The sequence below is a fragment of the Megascapheus bottae genome, chromosome 5 (genome assembly GCF_031878675.1).
Source record: "Megascapheus bottae isolate mThoBot1 chromosome 5, mThoBot2.hap1, whole genome shotgun sequence".
Taxonomy (NCBI): domain Eukaryota; kingdom Metazoa; phylum Chordata; class Mammalia; order Rodentia; family Geomyidae; genus Megascapheus; species Megascapheus bottae.
This window is the reverse complement of record NC_143513.1, coordinates 42,045,191-42,066,407: the sequence shown is the minus strand read 5'-3', so window position 1 is coordinate 42,066,407 and position 21,217 is coordinate 42,045,191. Positions and strand designations below refer to the sequence as shown.

Sequence of the window (21,217 nt, the reverse complement as noted above, 5' to 3'; positions counted from 1 at the left end):
TCCCGCGGCAGCCGGGTCTCCCGCGGCGGCCGGCTCAGGCCCTCCACCTCGCCCCCGGGGCGCGCGCGATCGCTCTCACCAAGTCCAGCTGGCCCACACGGGTCGGCCGGGCGGGAGGCGCCTAGATTTTGCGTCATCACCCTGGGGCGGGACGGTCCCGTGACGTCATCAACCCGGCCCCTGCCAACATGGAAGGGAGCGTCGGCGGCGTCGCCGTGGCTGGCCTTGGTGGTCAGGCTTCTGGAGCAGCTGCAGCGACAGTGCGGGAGCTTCTGCAGGACGGTAAGGACTCGGCATCTGTACAGGTGGTGAGGCTAAGGGCTGCTCCGACCCGTGCCTGGGCCGAGGCGGCTTACCCAACTTGGGCTGGGCAGAAAGTTTTCCGGGCTCACGGTGACCACTCCCCTCCGGCCGGCCCCTGGCATCCGGGTGCTGCCGGGCTGTGACCTGCACCCAGCCTCCCCGCCTGAGCGTGGGGGACACTCGGTTTTTGGTGGTTCTCCCGCGTCTCTGAAGCTCTAGGACCTAGCATTCAGTGGTCCGACGTTGGCAGTCACCGCCCTCCGCCACAGTTGCTGACTGAAGAGTTAGAGTCACTCATCACCAGATAAACACCTACGGAAAGAGAATTTGATCGTTAAGAGTTGGAAACACTACCGTTAAATTCGCGGGTTATATAGGTGCCCCTTCTTGTAGGGTGATATACACACACAGGTATAGTACGCATATATGTATACATATATTTAACGAGATAATTATCCACTGGGAGAGTTGAGAGTTTTCGTTCAGGTTGGAAAAAACCATACTTTTTTCGAACATGGGAGTCATATTTACTACTAGTCATTTGAGGAGAGAAATTGTCCCAAATAAGTTAAACATAGTACACTTGAAAAGTACAGTTATATCAATCCAATTAACTTACGTTCAGAATAAAGTTCACATTTCAAAGGATAAACATAAGGCTCTTCTCACTTGCTCTAAATTTTTTTTTCCCTAGTGGACATCTCATTTGATCTTGTATTGAAATCTTTTGTCTACTGGCTTTCATCACTCCACTGTATTGTAAATTACCCTTTTACTTTCCACAGCATTATTAGCAGCATTTTGCACATAGTAGGTGTAGAATGCTTTTAAGATTGAATATCACTGTAGGAACCATATGCACATGTGTAGATCAAAGTGACTTATGAATGATTGAAATTAAGTTCTAAATTACTGTGTTTTCTCTGACTATTGAATATTTTACTAATGCTATAATTACCTTTTGGGGGGTAACATGGGCTTTGGTCAAAGGATGTTTTCTGAACTACATTGTGTTAGATCCTTTAGGTTAGAGCTTCTATTGAATACAGATTTGTATCTTAATTGAAAGTCAATTTAATCTGAAGTTTCTATTTTCATACTCATTATGAGGGGAAATTATTTTGTTAAGCTGTTAAGGTAAACTTGTTAGTGTTGTAGGATTAGTAGTCGGGTTATGTATACAAAGAAAAGCATGAAAATAGAGGATGATAACTAGTGGTTAGGTATTGGTTAAGGAATACCAGTGAAGCCTTACTAAAGTTAGTGTTGACATATAACAAAGACTTTACCCAGAAGGAGCAAATAGAAGGTGCAGTAAATTGCAAATGTATGTATGTATTTCAGTGAGCTGTAGTCCTGGAGTTTTTCCAGTTTTGGGAGAGTAAATATATTTTTCTATTTAATATTCTTTGCAGTTGTTTTCCTAGTATTTACATCTTTATGTCTCTAAGTTCAACAAATGATTCAACTCCACTATAAAGTACCTTTGATAGGAACTTCCTCCTGTTTTTGCCATCAGACTTTCACATTTGACCTAAATCTAGGCCTAGATTCCATATATGAGCAAAAGTCATATGTCATTTGGCCTTTTTTTTTTTTCTTTTCTTTTGCCAGTTCTGGGCTTGAGCTCAGGGCTTGAGCAATGTCCTTGGACTTTGTCAAGGCTAGAGCTCTACCACTTGAGCTGCAATACCACTTCAGGCTTTTTTCTATGTATGTGGTGCTGAGGAATTGAACCCCGGTTTTCCTGCATACTAGGCAGCACTCTACTACTAGGCCAAACTCCCAGCCCCATCATTTAGCCTTTTGAGCCTGGCAGTATGGTCATCTGTAGTTCTATCCATTTTTATTGCTCATGACATAATTTTGTTCCTTTTGTGGTTGAATAATGTTCCATTGTGGTATATGTACCAAATTTTTGTTTTCTTTTCTTTTTTTTTTTTTTTTTTGCCAGTCTTGGGCTTGAGCTCAGGGCCTGAGCACTGTCCTTGGACTTTCTCAAGGCTAGAGCTCTACCACTTGAGCCTCAGCACCACTTCCAGCTTTTTTCTATGTATGTGGTACCGAGGAATCGAACCCGGGTCTTCATGCATGCTAGGCAAGCACTTTAACCACTAGGCCAAATTTCCAGGCCCCAAATTTTTGTTTTCTATTCATTAGTTGTTGCCCACCTAGGCTGCTTCCAAAGCTTGACTATTGTGAATAGTGCTTCAATAAACATGTCTGCAGGTTCTTCTCTTATATGCTGTTTTACACTCATATATTCCTAAGAGTCATAATAGGGTCATACAGTAGGTCTATTTTTAGTGTTGGTAATCACCTCCATATTGATTTCAGGGCTAGTTTACCATGACTTGAATGATGCCACTAGCACTCTTGTTCTGCCTTATTTTGAGATAGTCTTACGTTTTGTCAGAGCCAAAAGTGAAAATACTCACAAAAAAGTGAGTAAAAGAAGACAAATAGCCAAAGAAGAGGGAAAAAAAGGGAAGAGAAAAACTTTGTCAGCATTGTTGTGTTTGCTCTGTAGTGTGTGTACCTCCCCTCCAGTCTGAAGGAGTTATTTCTGCCAAGGGATCCTGGCTTAAGAGTTAGCTCAAGAGCATGATGGCTACTCTGAGCCCTCAACTAGTTCCCTAGAGTAGGAAGGTAGACTTGATGTTCTGCTTATAGCTGAGGCTTTTAAACACATAGTCCTCAGTCACTAATGTGTGGCATGCTGCAACTCCTAGGTCCCTTCTACTCAGTTTGTTATTCTCTGTAGGGTGCCTTCAGTTTTGGGGTCATAATTGCTGTGCTGGTCCTCTGGATTAGCTGACATTCTCTATAATCATGCCACTTAGGGCCTCACAACAAGATTTCCTACATCAAACTGTGACTGATAGCAGCATTATGCTGTTCCTGAAGACTATTTTGTTTCCTATGCATTTTATATAATATGGTTGGAGTTGCTTTCTCAGTTTCTATCTTGGCCCTGCCTTGCTAGACCGGATCTCTCCTTTGCTTGCAGTTTTTATTGCCCCAGTGGCTCCCTTACCATTTCTGAGCTGCTGCCATCTGGCAACATTGTCTGAGTTATCCTTCCTGATGCTAGTAAGCTTGTGAAATACTGATAGGATCAGATCTACTATTAGGACTACTTGTTTAGTAGTTGTATGACAATGTTGATGTAAGAATAGTGGTTCAATAAGGTCTGTTTGGGAGGAGAGATGCTGGGTGATGAGTGATGTTACTAAGCTTCAGTCTTCCCTTGGATTCCCAGTAAATATTACAAATAGGCAATTTTCTCTTGTATTCTCCCTGGAATTGACCTCATTTTCTTGGAACAAAAGGTATGGCTCAATATTTTCCTTTGTTTTGATTCTGATTTCACTATAAATGTAAATACTTAGAGCAACACATAGTAAAGTGGGTCATAGCCTAGGCTTAGCAATGAAGCTTCCTGAGTTGAAACTCCAGTGACACTGGACAAGTTCTATACTTTATGTGTACCTGTTCCTCATCTGGGTAATGATGAAAATAATAATCCCAGCAAGATGATGTGAGGGTTGAATGGGTCTGTTATGTGTACAGCACATAGATGAGCACCTGGTATGTATAGTAAACTCTCAGGAGTGTTACTACTTTTTCTTTTGTAATGCCTGCTCCAGTTCTTCCTCATTATTGTAGGAAGCTTACAACACTTCCTAATGTATAAGATGTCAAATATGCTTATTTTGATTATAATTGTTTTGTTGGTTTGTAACTGTGGTTTAATATGTAGTAAATAAGGATTTTCCTTTCTTTTCCTTTAGAGTGTTATAGTGACTTTTTAAATGAAGACTTTGATGTAAAGACTTATACTTCCCAATCTATTCATCAAGCTATAATTGCTGAGCAACTAGCAAAACTTGCCCAAGGAATCAGTCAGTTGGATAAAGAACTACACTTACAGGTAATGTAAGTCTTCTGGATCATATAGATTATTCATTATAAAGTGGTAATGTAGTCTTTTTGTAGTCTCATTATTATCTAGATGTCTATCTACATGAGCAAATATGTAACTTACCTGTGTAACTTATTTTTCAAATTACTTTTTTTTTTTTTTTTTACCAAGTTCCTATAAATTACTTTCAGTTAGTCAGCAACAAATAGGGTTAGGAAAGACAGTAGAAAATGGATTTTGGAAATAGCACAATATGGATAAGAAACATTAACATGTTATATTGGCTGTTTACATCTGTAGTAAAGTGTAACTTTTTTTTTTTTTTTTGCCACTCTTAGGGCTTGAACTTAGGGTTTGAGCACTGTCTTTGAGCTTTTTTAGAGCTAGCGCTCTACTACCTGAGCCACAGCATGACCTCCAGCTTTTTCTGTGTATGTGGTGCCAAGGAATTGAACCCAGAGCTTCTTGAATGCTAGGCAAGCACTCTACCATTAGGCCACACTCCTGACCAAACATTTTCTCAATTATGTGAAGTTAATAAATATGTGGGCAGTAGATGTTGTGGTGTGTAGAACACAGTATAGACAATTAATAGATGGATCCCTATCTCAGCTATGTTCATATTATCTAATGTCTTTGATCTTTTTTTCTTATTGAATATGGTTAAATCCATTAACTGTGTTGAAATGACTAACACAAGATGATTGCATTAGTTAGAATTGAAGATTCCTTCTACAATTCCATAATTTTTATAGAGTAGCTTTATATTTTCTTCTGTATGCCTATTGTCTTCATTGTTACTTAACAAATGTATAGATGGATGAACAAATATGTGGATAGTTATTTATTAGGAAACTTGGTAAATAGATCTGTCATATCATGAGACATATCTGCTTAATTGTGACTTCTTGTTTTCATTTTGCCAATCATTGGGCTTCAACTTTGGGACTGGGTGCTGCCCCTGAGCTCTTCAGTTCAAGGCTACTTCCAGTTTTCTGGTGGTTAATTGGAGATAAGAGTTTCATGGACTTTGGTACCCAGGCTGGCTTTGAACTGCGATCCTCAGATCTCAGCCTCCTGAGTGACTAGGATTACAGGAATGAGCCACCACTGCCCAACTTGTGACTTATTATTTTTTTTTTTTTAGCTAATAAAAAGATCAAATGAAGCTGGGTGCAAGTGGCTCATACCTATAATACTAGACCCTTAGGAGGCTGAGATCTGAGGATCAAAGTTTAAAGCCAGACCCACAATAAAGTCTATAAAATTCTTATCTCCAATAAACTACTCAGAAAAAGCTAGAAATGGAACTGTAGCTCAAGTGATAGAGCTCTAGCCTTGAGCACAGACAGGCTCAGGGATAGCACCCAGGTCCCAAGTTCAAGCCCCAGGACTGGCCAAGAGGAAAAAAAAGAATAACTTGGGGCTGGAAGTTTGGTCTAGTGGTAGAGTGCTTTCCTAGCATGCACGAAGACCCAGGTTCGATTCCTTGCTACCACATGCATAGAAAAAAACTGGCAATGGAGCTGTGGCTCAAGTGGTAGAGCTCTAGCCTTGAATAAAAAAGTCCAAGGACAGTGCTTAGGCTCTGAGTTCAAGCCATGGAGAGGCAAAAAAAAAAAAAAAAAAGAAAAGAATAACTTAAAAGATTTGGGATGACTTCTAAAGTCACTTTAACATTAAAATTCTGATTATATATTTAAAGTTTGATATTTATTGGCAAATATTTAGAAGACACTTGTCAGGCTTTGAGTAGGCTGTGGGGATAGAGAAATGAGTTATTGGGTCTTCAATAACTAACAAATCAGTGGAAGATAGAGATAGAAATAATGGCTAGCAAATGAACTCATTAAATAGAATGAATATGTGTTCACGAGCAGGAGAGAATCCACTTAATTCTGCCTTTAGTTCTTAGGAGGTGTTAAAAAAAATCATTCTGCCCTTTTATGCTTGTTATGTTTTCTTATTCCTTGTATTCCTTCTCTGAAGTAATCAATAAGAACTATGTAAAACTGTGTGAAAATTTTGACAATTTAAAATTTGGGACAATTTAAAATTTGGGGCCGGGAGTTTGGCCTAGTGGTTAAAGTGCTTGCCTAGCATGCACGAAGACCCGGGTTCGATTCCTCGTTACCACATACATAGAAAAAAGCCGGAAGTGGTGCTGAGGCTCAAGTGGTAGAGCTCTAGCCTTGAGAAAGTCCAAGGACAGTGCTCAGGCCCTGAGCTCAAGCCCAGGACTGGCAAAAAAAAAAAAAAAAAAAAAAAAAAAAATTTATTTAACCATCCCTTAAGAGGGCCAAATTACACATGCAGTAGCTTAGGATGTGAGGTCTGAGAAGTCTTTAATTATAATAAGAACTCTGAACTTGTTATAATTGGGGTCCTGCAGAAGCAAAATTCCCATATTAACAAAATGAAATATAACAATGAATTAAAATATCAGTGAGATAATTAAAGTTGCAAAAAATTTACTATGACTTAGAACTTAGTATAGGAAATTGAAATCACTCTGTAAGTACTTAAAGAAGGAAGTTGAAAGGCTTTTTAAAATTTGTTTTTAATTTTGGGTTTTATTAAGGTTTGTACTCAAGCCTGGACTTGCACTTGCTGCCGCTTCAGCCCTTATTGGTTTTTTTCAGGTAGGGTCTTGCTGGGGATGACCCCATGACTATGATCTTCCTGTTTATGCTCCTTGCAGACCTGGGATGACAGACAGTTCATGCTGCCAGGCAAGCTTATTGACTGACATAGTCTTGATAACCTAACCAAACTCTCTTGAGCTCTTCTTCCTGATTAGTTGAGATTACAGTTTTGAGCCATTGGTCTAGGAAGATATTTAACATTGGTACTAGGTGTTTTTGAAATTATTGGGTGAACATCCAGTGGATTGAGTTGAGGGAAGTACCATCAATGCAATAAAGAGGCCTGGAAGCCCCCTTATGTCACTGATAAATTCTGTTTACATATAGCTGGTGACTAACACTGGAATGATTAATGTAGCTCTCTCAACTGTAAATTCTTAGGTCACAGTACCTTGCTTGCTTGTTGAAACAAAAACAGGGAAATAGTTGCCTTCTATCTTTTAGAAATTTATCTGGTTGGCTTCAGGGAGTCTTTGAAAATGTCACAGGGTAAAGGAAAATAGAGAATTAAATGGAAATTAGTCTTGTTAGGATGGTTTACATTGATGACCACATCAAAAGATGGAAAATTACATCTGTGCACTGTCTTTGAAATAAATATAGAAGCCTGAACACTAAAGTTAACACATGTGTAAGATGGATATGATAGGAAAAGACGACAACAGTGATATCCAGAGCAGAACAAAATGAAAAATGAGGTGAATGAATCTTTGGTGATTTCAGTAAACTTCAGTTTACCAACTAGACATGCAACACCTTTTTACTAACTGAAGTAGTGCACAATGAATCATTTCTATAGTACTGTAAAGATTTGTTTGATCCCTTCATGTTCCTAAGATTTTTTTTGTAGCTAATCTGTTTTAATCTTTGGTTTGATTGTTATTACCCATATTGCTCTACTTGTCTTTTCCTTCCTTTCCCTTCCCCTTTCTTTTCTTCTTGTGGTGGAACAGGAGTTTGAATTCAGGTGCTCATGCAGGTACTCTTTCTCTTCAGCTCTTGTCCTCACATTGTCCTAATTTTTATGAAAGTATCAAGTATCAACCATTTGTAGGTGAGAGGACTTACTCATGGAGAAGGGATAGAGGCACACTGAGTACTTTATCTTTCCAAATTAGGATATAACCTTGATGCTGAAATTATCTCTAAGAACTAAGAGAACCTGATGTGTGTACACATTTTTTTTTAAGGGAAAGCACAATAATAACAATAATAGCTGGTGAAGAATTAGCTGGTTTTTCTTTTCTTTCTTTCTTTCTTTTTTTTTTTTATAGCACAACTCCATGTCTGAATTGAGGAAAGCAAAGGGTTTGCTGTGGTCTGAATGTTCTTCCAAACTTCAGATGTTAAGAAACTATAGCCTCATTGCGTTAGTATTAAGAGGAAGGGCATCTGAGAAAGGATTGTTCCTTTCTGAGAGACCTGAATGAGACTGCCCTTCCATGGAACCATTGTATGCATCATTTATTAGGAATATCTACTCACCTGCCTCTTAAATTTGCTGACACCATTATCTTAGACTTCCCAGTGTCTCCAGCTGGGGACAATGAATCTTTGTTCTTTACAAACTACCTACTGTAAAATATATGATATTTTGTGTTTGTAGCCCAGAATATGGACAGGGCTAGTGAACTATATTGAGCTGTAAATGTGTTTTTGCTAATAAGCATACAGTCATAGCTTTTGTTTTTCTATTTGTCCCCTTTATACACCACAGTGGCTTTTATTTCTTCTTGTGGTCACACTGAAAAATGCCTAATTTAGAGAAAATACTGATTATTCATTCTTGATTTCTCTTAGGTTGTTGCAAGACATGAAGATTTACTGGCACAAGCAACTGGGATTGAGTCTTTGGAAGGTATATTTCTTTTGAACTATCATATTAAATGGCACTAGACCAGGGACTGGCAACCTTTTTCTTTTGAGAGTTATATAGTAAATACTTCTAGACTTTTGGATCATAAGTTTTAAGTTTTTCAGTTTGGGGACCATAAGCTCTAACAGTGGTTTGAAAACAGCCAACAGAGTAATATGTAAATTAATATGGTGACTATATTCTACCATAAATAACAAGTAGAATTTAGATGACTTGCTCTGGAGCTAATTATCTGGGTTCAACTCATTGCTTTATTACTCATGAGATGTATGACTTTGGGCAAACTAGTTATTCTTTCTATGCCTTAAGTTTTTCTATCTATAAAACAGGAGTATTGTATTTACCAAAACAAGATTAGTCTGGGGATTTGAACAAGTTAGCAAAGTGCATACCTCAGTATAAAAACTTTGCCATGTAAGTAGCTTGGTTTCATTTATTAAACCTATTTTCATAAGAGAGATCTCATGCATTCATTTGTTCCCTCAGTCAATCAAATTGTAATTGAGAGTAATTGGTAATTGAGTAATTGGTAGGTAGCTGGTATGTGTGAACAGTGGATAGTCTTTGTTCTTAGGAGCTTATGTTTCATATAAGAGGTAGAGTTATTTTAAAAAGAAGTATGAAGAGTAACTTCAAATATTCTTAAGTTCTACAGAGAAACCAAGCTGGTGATGATGTGGAAGAAGAAAAGTCTTCTATAGTGCCCATAAAAACCTGTGAAAATCTGGGGAAAAAGTGTTGAAAGCTTTGGGAAGAAAAGGATTAACTTGGCAAGTCTCCGGTGTAGAAAGAAGGCTAGAATGACACTTCATGAAAGAGTTTAGTGAATGAGGAAGAGAATCACAAAGTTCTTAGAAAGGAGTTTTTATTTCATTCTAAATGCCTGACAGACCATTAAAGTATAAATGAGAGTATTTTGAGATTAATAATTTAATGAGATTAATTTAAATTTAAATAGTTTAGAGCTGGGATATAGCTCAGTGGCAAATCCCTTGCCTTGCGAGTGCAACGTCCTGGATTCGATCCCCAATGCTAAAAAGAAAAAAGACAAAAAAAAATACAGTTAAATAGTTTACACCTTGGAATATGTGGTTATATACAAAGAGAGAGAAGGTGATATGGGTAAAACGGAAGCAGAGGTGATAGGGTTTATGGATAGAGCTAAAAGCAATAGGAGAATAGAGTCACAACTAGTGATTTCCTATGATTTTAGCCTGAAAAAATTGTATAGATGATGGCATAAGTAGTTCTGATGACTATAGTTTTTCTATTGGAGTGAACTAGAGACCATGGAAAGATTTTCAGTATAAGATTAGTATGATATAGTTTTATCATTTGAACTTTAAAAAATGAGTCAAGGTTTTTGTTGTGTAATTTTGGTAAGACATAATGTTACCATTTTAACTGTTTTAAAGTGTGCAATTCAGTAGCATTCAGTGTATTTACAGTGTTGTATAATCACTACCACTGTCTAATTTTAAGACTTCATCACCCTAAATCAGAAACCTATATCCATTAATTGGTCACATCTGATTCAATATATTGGAGGAAAGTCAGTTATAGGCTTTTATTATTATAAAGTTCAAGTTGAACATATTGGTTGTTTAGCTTAAGATGGCAGCAGAAAAAATTAAACGTGTATGTTTTCTTTTAATTTGTTTTCTTTACTTAGCATGAATCGTTGTAAATGTATCAATTTAATGTAAGCTGATCTGTTTTACTAGGTGTTCTTCAGATGATGCAGACAAGAATTGGAGCATTACAGGGAGCTGTTGATCGGTACTGTTGTTCATTTTATAAATACCTGGAATGAAAGTTTTTATCCTTCAGTATTTTGAAAATTATTTTATTTTCATTATATTCTGTTTTCTCCTAGGATGAAAGTAAAAATTGTTGAGCCATACAATAAAATAGTAGCCCGTACTGCACAACTTGCAAGACTTCAGGTAGGCTTTCAACTTTACTTCTTTTTACTTGTTCATGTTATTTTCATAAGTTAGAAAATTTCAAGAGGTCAGGTACAGAAGTAATAGAGCATGGGTACAGAATGCGAGAGATAAAAAGAATAAAAAGCTTTAAGATACCTTTTTACAAAGTATAAATTTAAACTATTAAAAAGCATAATATTATTTTGATTTGCTTTTGTGATGGAGTCTTGTTTCAGCCTCCTAATCAAGTAATTTTTTTTCCCTCTTCATATGATAGGGTTTTGAAATCAGGGCCATGAGCTTCCTAGGCAGCCACAACACCACTTGTACCATTTCCTAGTCCTTTTCCAGCTCTTTTTTGCCCTGTTTGTTTGTTTGTGCTAGTCCCAAGGCTTGAACTCAGAGACTGGCACTGTCCCTAAGTTTCGTTGGCTCAAGGCTAGTACTCTAGCCACAGAGTCACTTCTGTTCTTTTCTGAGTAGTTTATTGGAGATAAAGTCATGGACTTTCTTAGGCTGGCTTGGAGCTGGAATCCTCAGATCTTAGCTTTCTGGGTAGCTAGGATTATATGTGTGAGCTACCAGTGCCTGGCTGCCCTGTTTGAGATAGGGTCTTGCCTTTTCCCTGTGTCCACTTTTGGACTGCATTCCTCCTATTTATAATTTCATGTAGCTGGGATTATAAGTGCACCTTGTCCTTCCCATCTTCTTATTGGCCAAGATGGAGACCTTGTAAACATTTTGCCTAGACTTTACCTCCCAGCTAGTTAGGATTTGTGTGTTTGAGGTATAAGTTACTATGCTTAGCTAAGTGAATTATTTCAGATAAAATACGGCAAGATTAAGGGCAGTTCCCTTTAGTTTTGCCAGCTCTGTGTGCTACCAATTTAGCTCAGTCTCTGTTCAGCTGAACGAGGTTTTATTGGAGCTTAATGCTAAAGCACAAGGGAGGCAGTATAGGGGTAAGGTTTTTCTGATTTTCTCCTTAACTGTGAGAGGAATACAGCTTATATGCGTACAGGGAATGGGCTCCCATAAGCTGGCTCACAGTTAACATTCAACCACAAAATTTCAGTACCATCATGTTAGTTCTTAGCTCCTAGAGCTGGGGTGTGCACTTCATGTGTTGGTATGTGAATGCATGTTAGATCCATCTGTGCTCAGCAACCACAGGAGGCTACAGAAAATCCCAAGTGTGAAGGGACATCCATGGTAGTGGTGGTGGTGATTTCAGATGGTAACTACAGTGGTGACAAAGGGTCTTAGAAATGGAAGAAGCTACTGCTGCAATGATGGCCTGGTATAGGAGCCTCTGGAGCCGTAGTGGCAGTGACCAAACCCTGATCCCTGCCCAACTACACTTGGGCAGTGGTGGCTATTGGCTAAGCCAGCCAGGAGCTGTAATAAGCAGAATAGTGCCCACTTTCTCATGTTGTAGACAGCAGCTTCAGTCACCTGCAAACAGCCTCTGAATAGAAAACCAAAAATAAAAGCAGGAAAGCCTTCTTTAGTATCAATCACTGTGGACAAATTTTATATGCATCATTTTTTTTAGGTGGACATAAATTTTTTATTTCCTTGAGTATGTATATTATTGAGAGTATGTAGATCATAAAATTATTCTATGTATAGCATTTTAAGGAGTGCCAAACTGTTTCCAAGGGAGCTGCACTGTATTCCATTCCCATCAGTAATACATGAAGAGCTGTGATTTCTTACCAGCATATTTTTTCATTGATGGATCTATCCTACTACATATGAAGTAGCATGTTGTTGTCATTTTAATTTGCATTTTTGTACGAGCTAATTATAATAAGTATGTTTTCTCACGCCTGTAGACTTCTGGATTCATTGCTGACCTTAAACTTAAATTATCTCTTACTTTGCGTTGGTCATTTCTATTACTGTAACAAATATGTGATAATAAACTCATAAATGAAAATTTATTTTTAGGCTCACAGTTTGGGGGTTTCTGCTCATGACTGATCGAGCCCATTGTTTTTGGTTTATGATGGCATGGCACATTGTGGTGGGAATATGTGGTTGAGGAAACATTCACTTTGTGGCTTGGAAGTAAAGAGCAAAAATAGAGATCTCTGGGTTCTGGTGGCTAACACCTCTGAGCTACTGAGGAAGCTGTAATCTAAGGATCATGTTTTAAAGCAGACCAGGCAGAAAAGTCTGTTGGATTCTAATTTCAAATTAACCATCAGAAAATCTGAGTGGAACAGCACGCAAAGTGATAACTCTAGCCTTGAGCAAAGGATCTCAGGGACAGCACCCAGGCCTTGAATTCGACCCCCTTGCCCCCCCCCAAAAAAGTTTGGATGTCTGGTTTAGTAGTAGATATGAGATACTTTAACTTATTCCAGGGGTGACCAGTTAAATAATACGTTTTTCTGGACAGTGACGAACTACAGATAATTGTCCTAACAGCTAAATAAATATGGAGTCTATAATGAAGCCTAATGATCATCTCTTCCTATATTTCAGTTTATATTCACACTTTCTTCTTTATCTACTACTTTGGACTTTTGCTTATTCCTGGTGTGGATTAACCATCAGGCTCTTCACTTTCTCATTGTTCTTCTCACTCTGCTGTTTGCTTCAAATCTTCCACATATTGTCAACTCATCTTCAACTATTTCTTTCCCAAATAGCAAATTTGGGTAGTTCTTATATTAGGGAGTGTCACTAACAATGGGGGACAGATTTTGTGTGGTTTTCTATCAGCTAGTCTTGTTTCTTTCATCTAATCAATTGTGGCCAGGGTTATAAAGTGATCAAGGGATTGAAATGTGGTGAACCTATATGCACCTGCTCAATCTGCTTTCCTGAAGATATTTGTTGACAGTGTAAGTGTTCAGACCATTTTAAGAGTTCTTTTCAGGTAGCTTTACTTCTATCTTAAAATATGTATTAAAATATTAGTGTACTGGAGATACAGTGCATCGATTAAGTTCTTGCCTAGCCTTGAGTTCAGTGCCCAGCACTGCAAAGCACAAAACAAATTTAAAAACTCCAACCCTCTCCCCTCAGTGATTCCATGATTAAATTTTAAATACTGCTTGTTTTTAGAATATTTTTTAAAAATTATTTTACTGAAAAGATGGTATTAATCTCTCTTGCCATTCTAATCTTACTGAAAGAATGAATTAAAATACAAAGATGCTATTAAAAGTTAAGACAAAGATCTACTTAGAAATTTGCCCCAATAAAATGAAATTTTCTTCCTCTCTTCCTTCAGTAAACTTTAAAATATTTTTATACTTGGAGGCATAACATTTTAAAAAATATATTCTATTTTCTTTGAATAGTTGCACAAAGGATTTCAATTTAACATGTCAGTTACGTGTACATTGTAATCTTATGAGTCACTCCTTCCATCATCCAGCCTTCATCTATTCCTTTTTCCCCATCTTCATAGTCTCTTAATTTAGTTTGCATGTAGGTACAAGGATGTTATGGCTGTGCTCACATACTGTTAAGTTTTTCATCAATACCATTCCTTGCACCTGTATAGCTATTTATATTTTTAACACCAGAGAAACTAATGTTAATGCATTATCTTTCTCTGAGTTGAGCTCTTAATTTTAGTGGAAATGGTATAGGAAAGCAAGAAATAAATATGGGGGATATTTTTGCCTTGAACATAAAGTTTCTGATTATGTCTCCAATTAGAAAAAAATGTACTTTTATATCTTTTTTTAAATCCTTATTTCACTTTCACTTTTTCCCCATGAAGCCCAAAGCTAAAGTCTTTGGCCTCATTTATATACATGAATATATGACTTGAATTTAATTATCACCTCAAGGATTATCTTATCTTATTTTAGTAATAATGTTTGCCTATGAATTACCTCAGTTTTTCAGAAAAAAATTGAAGAGCTTTTTATCCTTTCCATAGAAAATTTAAATAAAATTTATTGTTTGAAAATTTGAGTTTTCTCCAGTTAGAATGGTCATGATCAAGAAATCTAATAACATGCTGGCGGGGATGTGGCCAGGAGGGATCGCTACTACACTGTTGGTGGGAGTGCACACTCATTCAACCACTATGGAAAGCAGTATGGCGGTTCCTCAAAAGACTAAACATAGAGCTCCCCTATGACCCAGCAATTCCACTCCTTGGCATTTACCCAATGATCCAGAAATAAGGACATACTAAATCCACTAGCACAATGATGTTTAACGATGTTCATTGCAGCACTACTTACCATAGCAAAGATATGGAACCAACCCAGTTGCCCTTCAGTTGATGAGTAGATCAACAAGAGTGGTATTTATACACAGTGGAATTCTATGCTGCTGTAAGAAAGAATGACATTGCCCCATTTGTAAGGAAATGGAAAGACTTAGAAAAAAATCATATTAAGTGAAGTAAGCCAGACTCAAAGGAACATAGGCTCAATGGTTTCCCTTATTTGTCATAATCAGTAGAAACCTTGGGCTCTCCTAGCAGAGATTTGCAATAGAGCAAAACCTTGATACAAAAGGCCATATAGTATGACACTAAATGAAAGGACCTTCAGGATATAGAAACAAAAGCCATATAATGAGTGATTGTTGTTCTTAATGTACTATGTTATCTTTCATCTCTTTTGCTGTCCCTTGTTTATCTCGTATTGTTATAGTATTTCACGTTGTTATTTGATATATTGTATATATGCTTATTTGGTTATTTGAAATAGGATAGGGAAGGGGGGAAAACAAGATGAGGGGCTGGAGTGAGGGGAGGGAAATGGGGACCAAGACATGAGAAAGGTTATCAATGTTTGTGAAGTAATGCACCTTCTATCTGGTGAATATAATGTAACCCTTCTAATAATTACAATAAAAATATATGAAAAAATAAAAAAATAAAATGAATGATATTGCACACATTGTAAAAACAAAGAAAATTTGAGTTTTTTAAATTCTCAACTCTTAGGTTTAAAAATACATAATTCTCAACTCTTAGGTTTAAAAATACATAATAGCTTTGTTTACAAAGCTACTTTTAATCTACATTGACATAGTAAGTGAACCCTTCTAAAATTCCTATTTGTTTTTCCTTTCTTTTCTTTCCTTTTTTTTTTTGATAGAACTGATGTCCTTGTGCTTAGTAGGCAGGTGCTCTACCACTTGAGCCACACCCCTGCCCCTTTTGAATAGTGTTTTGAGGTTGTGCCTTACCTAGTATGGACTACTATTCTCCTATTTATGTTTTTCATATGTGTGTACTACCATGTTTAACTTTTATTGGTTGAGATGGGAATCTCACAAGGTTTTTTACTCAGATCGGCCTTGGAGTATGAATCTTGTGTTTCCTGCCTCCCATGTAGTTAGGATTATAGGCATGAACCATCAAATTGGATGAATTGTTCTTAGATTCTTGATTCACAGAGAGTAAAATAGCTTTCAGCTGCTAAGTTTTATGCTTGGTTCTTATATAGCTATAGATAATTAATAGGGCAACTAAAATCATCAAGAATACAAAGAATATTGTTCTCATTAGCTTTGTCTTAGGCTTCTTCTAAATAATGTATTTTAGGCTATCAAAATGATTGAAAAATAGTAATTTAAGGTCCAAGCATTAGGACTAGCCTTAAATAAGGATCTATAAAATAAAATATGGCTACATGTTATTGTTGTTGTTGCTGTTGTTTTTTTGTCAGTCATGAGGCTTGAACTCTGGGCCTGGGCGCTGTGTCTGAGCTTTTCAGCTGAAGGCTGCCACCCTTTCCCTTGATCCACAGCCCTACTTCCTATTTTTTAGTGATTAATAGAAGATAAGAATCTCATGGTCTTTAGTACCATGCTGGCTTTGAACCATGATCCTCAGGTCTTAGCCTCCTGAGTAGCTAGGATTACAGGCATGAGCCACAGCCCCTGGCTTACATGGTTTGTTGAAGACAATTTACATGTAAAAAATGTGAGAGCATGTGCACAAATATTAGCTATTTTCAGCAACTATATTTTTATTATGGTATTTTTGTTAATTACATATTTTTGGTGTATCTTGTATCGAATAGCAGATGGAATATTTTCCAATTCTTAGTCTTATTCTCATACAAGGGCATTATTTTGTATTATTTGAACTATTCCTTGTCCTCAGGAACCAACAATTTAAGTGAAAGAAATAATACGCAGGTATAAACTAGAAGGTTAAATAAACACCCTGTACATTTTATTCTTATGTGGAAGTATCAGCATGAACTTGAGGTATTTTAACTTTATTTTAAAATAGTAAAACCCTTATATATATATAATTTATATATGTATATGTATAATGTTAATCCAAGAATATTTTCTGCATTTACTGAATCAAGTCAATGAATATTTATGCCACATTTTAATTCTGACATTTCCTGGCTATGTCTAAAGAAAGGGCCTAGAAGTGAGCAAGTCTAGCTTCCAGAATACAGTCTTAAAATTTTGTTTCATTCCAAAGAAATCAGGGCTTCTCTGAAACATCTTTGATTTTTTTTCTCCAGTCCTGGGGCTTGAACTCAGGGCCTGGGTCCTCTCCTTGGACACTTTCTGCTCAAGGCTAGCCTTCTACCACTTGAGCCACAGTACCACTTCTGGCTTTTTCTATGTATGTGATATTCAGGAATAGAACCCAGGACTTTGTGCATGCTAGGTGAGCACTCTACCACTAGGCTATGCTCCTGGTCCCAAAATCTTTGATTTTAAGGCATGAAATGTAGGTAGTGATTATAAAACATTTTGTACCAGATACCAAGAAGGACAGATCAGTGTGACTACTGGGTTTATGATGAAGTATCTCAGGAATCAATTTGAGTATGGTCTAGGATGACAGATATCTCAGATTTTGCCTGAAAGTCTTGAATCATGAGAAACGTTTTAGAATGAACACATGAAAAAGTTACTCACTCTCTGAGGTTTCCTGCTAGCCAACAATCAGACAACTAGAATGTCAAGTATTTGAGTCGCATTAAGTCACCATTCCTCATATTTATACTTTGCATTCATAATGATGGAAAATATTCCAACGCAAAACTTTCAGATTTTACTAATTGATCATCATTGGCAGATATTTAGAAATCTTTCCCTTTGAAAACTGGTAAACCAAGGAAAAAAATCAAGTATTTATTTATTTATTTTGGTTGACTGTGGTACTACAACTCTAGGCCTGGGTATTGTCCCTGAGCTCTTCAGCTCAAGGCTACCACCCTACCCCTTGAGCCACAATGCCACTTCCAAGTATTTATCTTTTTATGGTGGTACTGGGGCTTAACCTCCTAAGTATTTATTCTTATGTTTCTCTCTGAATATCACCCCTGGACAAATAAATAGCAGATGAAGTTAAGTTCCTTTTCACTGAGAAATTTCATATGTTAGCAAATAAAGGTGAAAGAATAGAATCGGAATATTATATTTTGGAATTACTTAGGTGATTAATGGGTTTTCAATTTGAAATGTAATATGTGTCTGCTAATAAAAATCGAAAATCAAGCTTTTGTTACAAATATTCTACTATCTAATGATTAACCTTGCCAACAATATTAAACCCAAAGCTGATGAAACTGCTTATACTAATATATGTGAATTGTACAAGAGTGACAAACTTAATAAACTGCACTATGGAAATATAGTAACACATTCCATGGGAAGTCACGTTAGGCAATCTAAGGTATTAAACAAATTGCAGATTGAAAATAAAATGATGAGGAATCCTAGAGACCTTGTACTATATGAAGTTATTTCTTTCTCTTTTTTTTCCCCTTATGGTTTATCTCATGTTGTTGTTACTGCATCTGACCTTGGTACCTGGACCATATTGTAAATATGTTCATCTGTTTACTTGAAATAGGGAAGGAAAGGGGAAAAAAATGATTGGGAGGGGTAGGAAGAAGGACAGTGATAGAAAAACATGGGTAGGGGCATCAATGTTCAAGAAGTAATGTACCCACTACTTGGTGAATGTAACTGTAACCCCTCTATATATCACCCCAACAATAAAGTACAATTAAAAACAAAGAGGGCTAGGAGTTTGGCCTAGTGGTAGAGTGCTTGCCCAGCATGCATGAAGATCTGGGTTCAATTCCTCGGTACCACATACATAGTAAAAGCCATAAGTGGTGCTGTGGCTCCAATGGTAGAGCTCTAGCCTTGAGAAAGCCTAAGGACAGTGCTCAGGCCCTGAGTTTAAGCCCCAGTATTGGCAAAAACAAAAATTAAATTAATTGAGAAGGACTGTGGTTTGGGACTGCAAAGAATCTTTGTGTTACCTAGTTTCTCTACATTATTTCCCCTTGGAATAAGAACTTAATTTCTTGTAAAGGTTAATTATGGCACTTTTGGGTATTTCTAAGGAGTATCTTAAGGTTTTTTTTTTTTTTTTTTTAATGGGTGAATAGCAACATGAGTGAATCTTTAGCACCTTGAAAGAATGGAGAGATTCTCTTACCAACAGTAATTACAACAAACTTCATGGATTAACTTACTACTTATAATGTTGTTATCTATCTGTGAACAGGTTGCCTGTGATATGCTTCGGAGGATTATTCGAATCTTGTATCTCAGTAAGAGGCTCCAAGGACAATTGCAAGGGGGAAGCAGAGAAATAACAAAAGCTGCACAAAGTCTCAATGAACTTGGTAAGTCCTTTTTGTTTAAAACAAAGTTTGAAGATATTACTTGATTTATTAACTTGCATTCTCTCCATTAACAATCTTGAAGAACAAATAAAAATTGAGTATTATATTGTCCCACTTCACATACTGGGTAAGTAAAAGTTGTTCATTTTTATTGAAATATTGTTTCATTTGAAAAGTTATCATATAGTACAAATGGCTACTGTCTATAAAACAGTGTTTAAATTTTCACACTTCAGTTGTGGTACAGACAGGTCCATCATCTCTAGCATTCACTTATTACTTGATAATCCCTCCCCCGAACACTGATTTTCTATTATTGTAGTTCTGTCTTACTAGGAATATCACATAAATTGAATGATGAAAGTATGTTACCTTATTGAGATTCATCCAAGATGTTGGGAGTAATTATAGTTGTTCTACTACATATTTGCTGGAATATTAGCCTATAGATGTAAAGGGTGTTTATTGATTCACCGCTTGTAGAACATTTATGTTCTTTTTAGCAGCACATAATTGTGCTGCTATAAACATTTGCTCATATGAAAATATGAGCTGAAGTGTTCATTTCTACAAGAGAAATGATTTTTTTAGGTGAAAAATTCCATGTTGATATTATACCTAGGATTCTTTATTTGTTCATTTGAGAAAGTTATGTGGCTTTTTTATTTTTTATTTTTGCCAGTCCTGGGCTTGAGCTTAGGGCCTGACCACTGTCCTTGGGCTTTCTCAAGACTAGAGCTCTAGCACTTGAGCCTCAGCACCACTTTTGGCTTTTTTGTATGTATGTGGTACCGAGGAATCGAATCCGGGTCTTCACGCATGCTAGGCAAGCACTCTACCATTAGGACAAACTCCTGGCCAGTTTTGTGGATTTTTGTTGTTTTATTGTTTTTGTTTTTTGGTGGCACTGGGATTTGAAGTCAGATTGTTGTACTGCCTAGGCAGGTATCTACCACTAGAGCCATGCTCCCAGTTACTCATTCTCTTGTTAGGCACTGGGAGAGCAGGTACTTGACAGCAGGTTTAGTGTTTATGTTTTGGAAATAACAGGGTTTAAGGTCTGCAGTGCATCAGTTTATAATTTTCCAGGGAAATTTTTGAATAGCTAGTGAATCTCTATAGAATGACCAACACCAGTGTTTTAATGAGGCTTTATACATTTTCTTCTTCTTTTTTTTTTTTTTTACCAGTCAGTGCTTATTATTATTGTCTAAGTGTACAGGCAAGCATTTACTTATATTTTCTTTCAGCATACTTTGCCCTCACACCTTATAATATATAGTTTCTCCTCTTCAGCCATACCTATCCACCTGTGCCTGACTCCCAGCATCCTGCTCATCTGTCTTAGGCCTTGACTATTCATTATTCACATGATGCCAGACCTGGGATCTGTCTCTGAGCTGAAGCATACTGCTTTACCACTTGAGTCACTACTCCATATCTGCCTTTTTGGGGGTAACTGCTGCCTCGGTTGGTGTTGAACTGTATTTCTCAGAACTCAATCTCCTGAGATTATAATGTCTTACATTATGGTTTTATCATTTTCTTCTTTACCCCAGGTACATGGTAATTTTTCTGAAGTGGATACTATTGGTACTTTTTTCTTTCCCCCTCCCTGGTATTAGGTAGGATTTCAACTCAAGGCAGGTACTTCCCACTTGAGAACATATCCATTATTTTTAACTTCTTTACTTTTCAGATACAGTCTTACTTTTACTTAAGACCAGCCTAAACTACAATCTTTTTGCCTATTCCATCTGAATAGATGGGATTACAGGGTATACCACCACACCTGGATTATTTGATTTGATATGGAGTCTTGCCTGGGCCAGCCTTGAACTGTATTCTTTCTGATTTCTGCCTCCTGAGAAGCTGAGATTACAGGCACGTACCACCATGCTAGTTGTGTACTTTCTTTAGATTCACAAGGTTTG

The 21,217-nt window shown here is 37.1% G+C and overlaps 1 protein-coding gene across 2 annotated transcripts in view; it reads left to right on the top strand.

Annotated features, from left to right (window-relative positions):
* Window positions 1–74: 74 nt before the first annotated feature.
* The window catches only part of Cog5 (component of oligomeric golgi complex 5), a 203,524-nt gene continuing 182,381 nt past the window's right edge, over window positions 75–21,217 (top strand). Inside the window, exons 1-6 of one of the 2 annotated variants that reach the window (XM_090332987.1) lie at window positions 75–282; window positions 4,098–4,237; window positions 8,674–8,731; window positions 10,474–10,528; window positions 10,626–10,695; window positions 19,163–19,283. In XM_090332987.1, the coding sequence (XP_090189113.1) occupies window positions 189–282; window positions 4,098–4,237; window positions 8,674–8,731; window positions 10,474–10,528; window positions 10,626–10,695; window positions 19,163–19,283 (538 nt within the window). In that variant the 5' untranslated portion in view covers window positions 75–188. The remainder of the gene's footprint in view (window positions 283–4,097; window positions 4,238–8,673; window positions 8,732–10,473; window positions 10,529–10,625; window positions 10,696–19,162; window positions 19,284–21,217) is intronic. The other variant, XM_090332986.1, reaches the window with a different exon arrangement.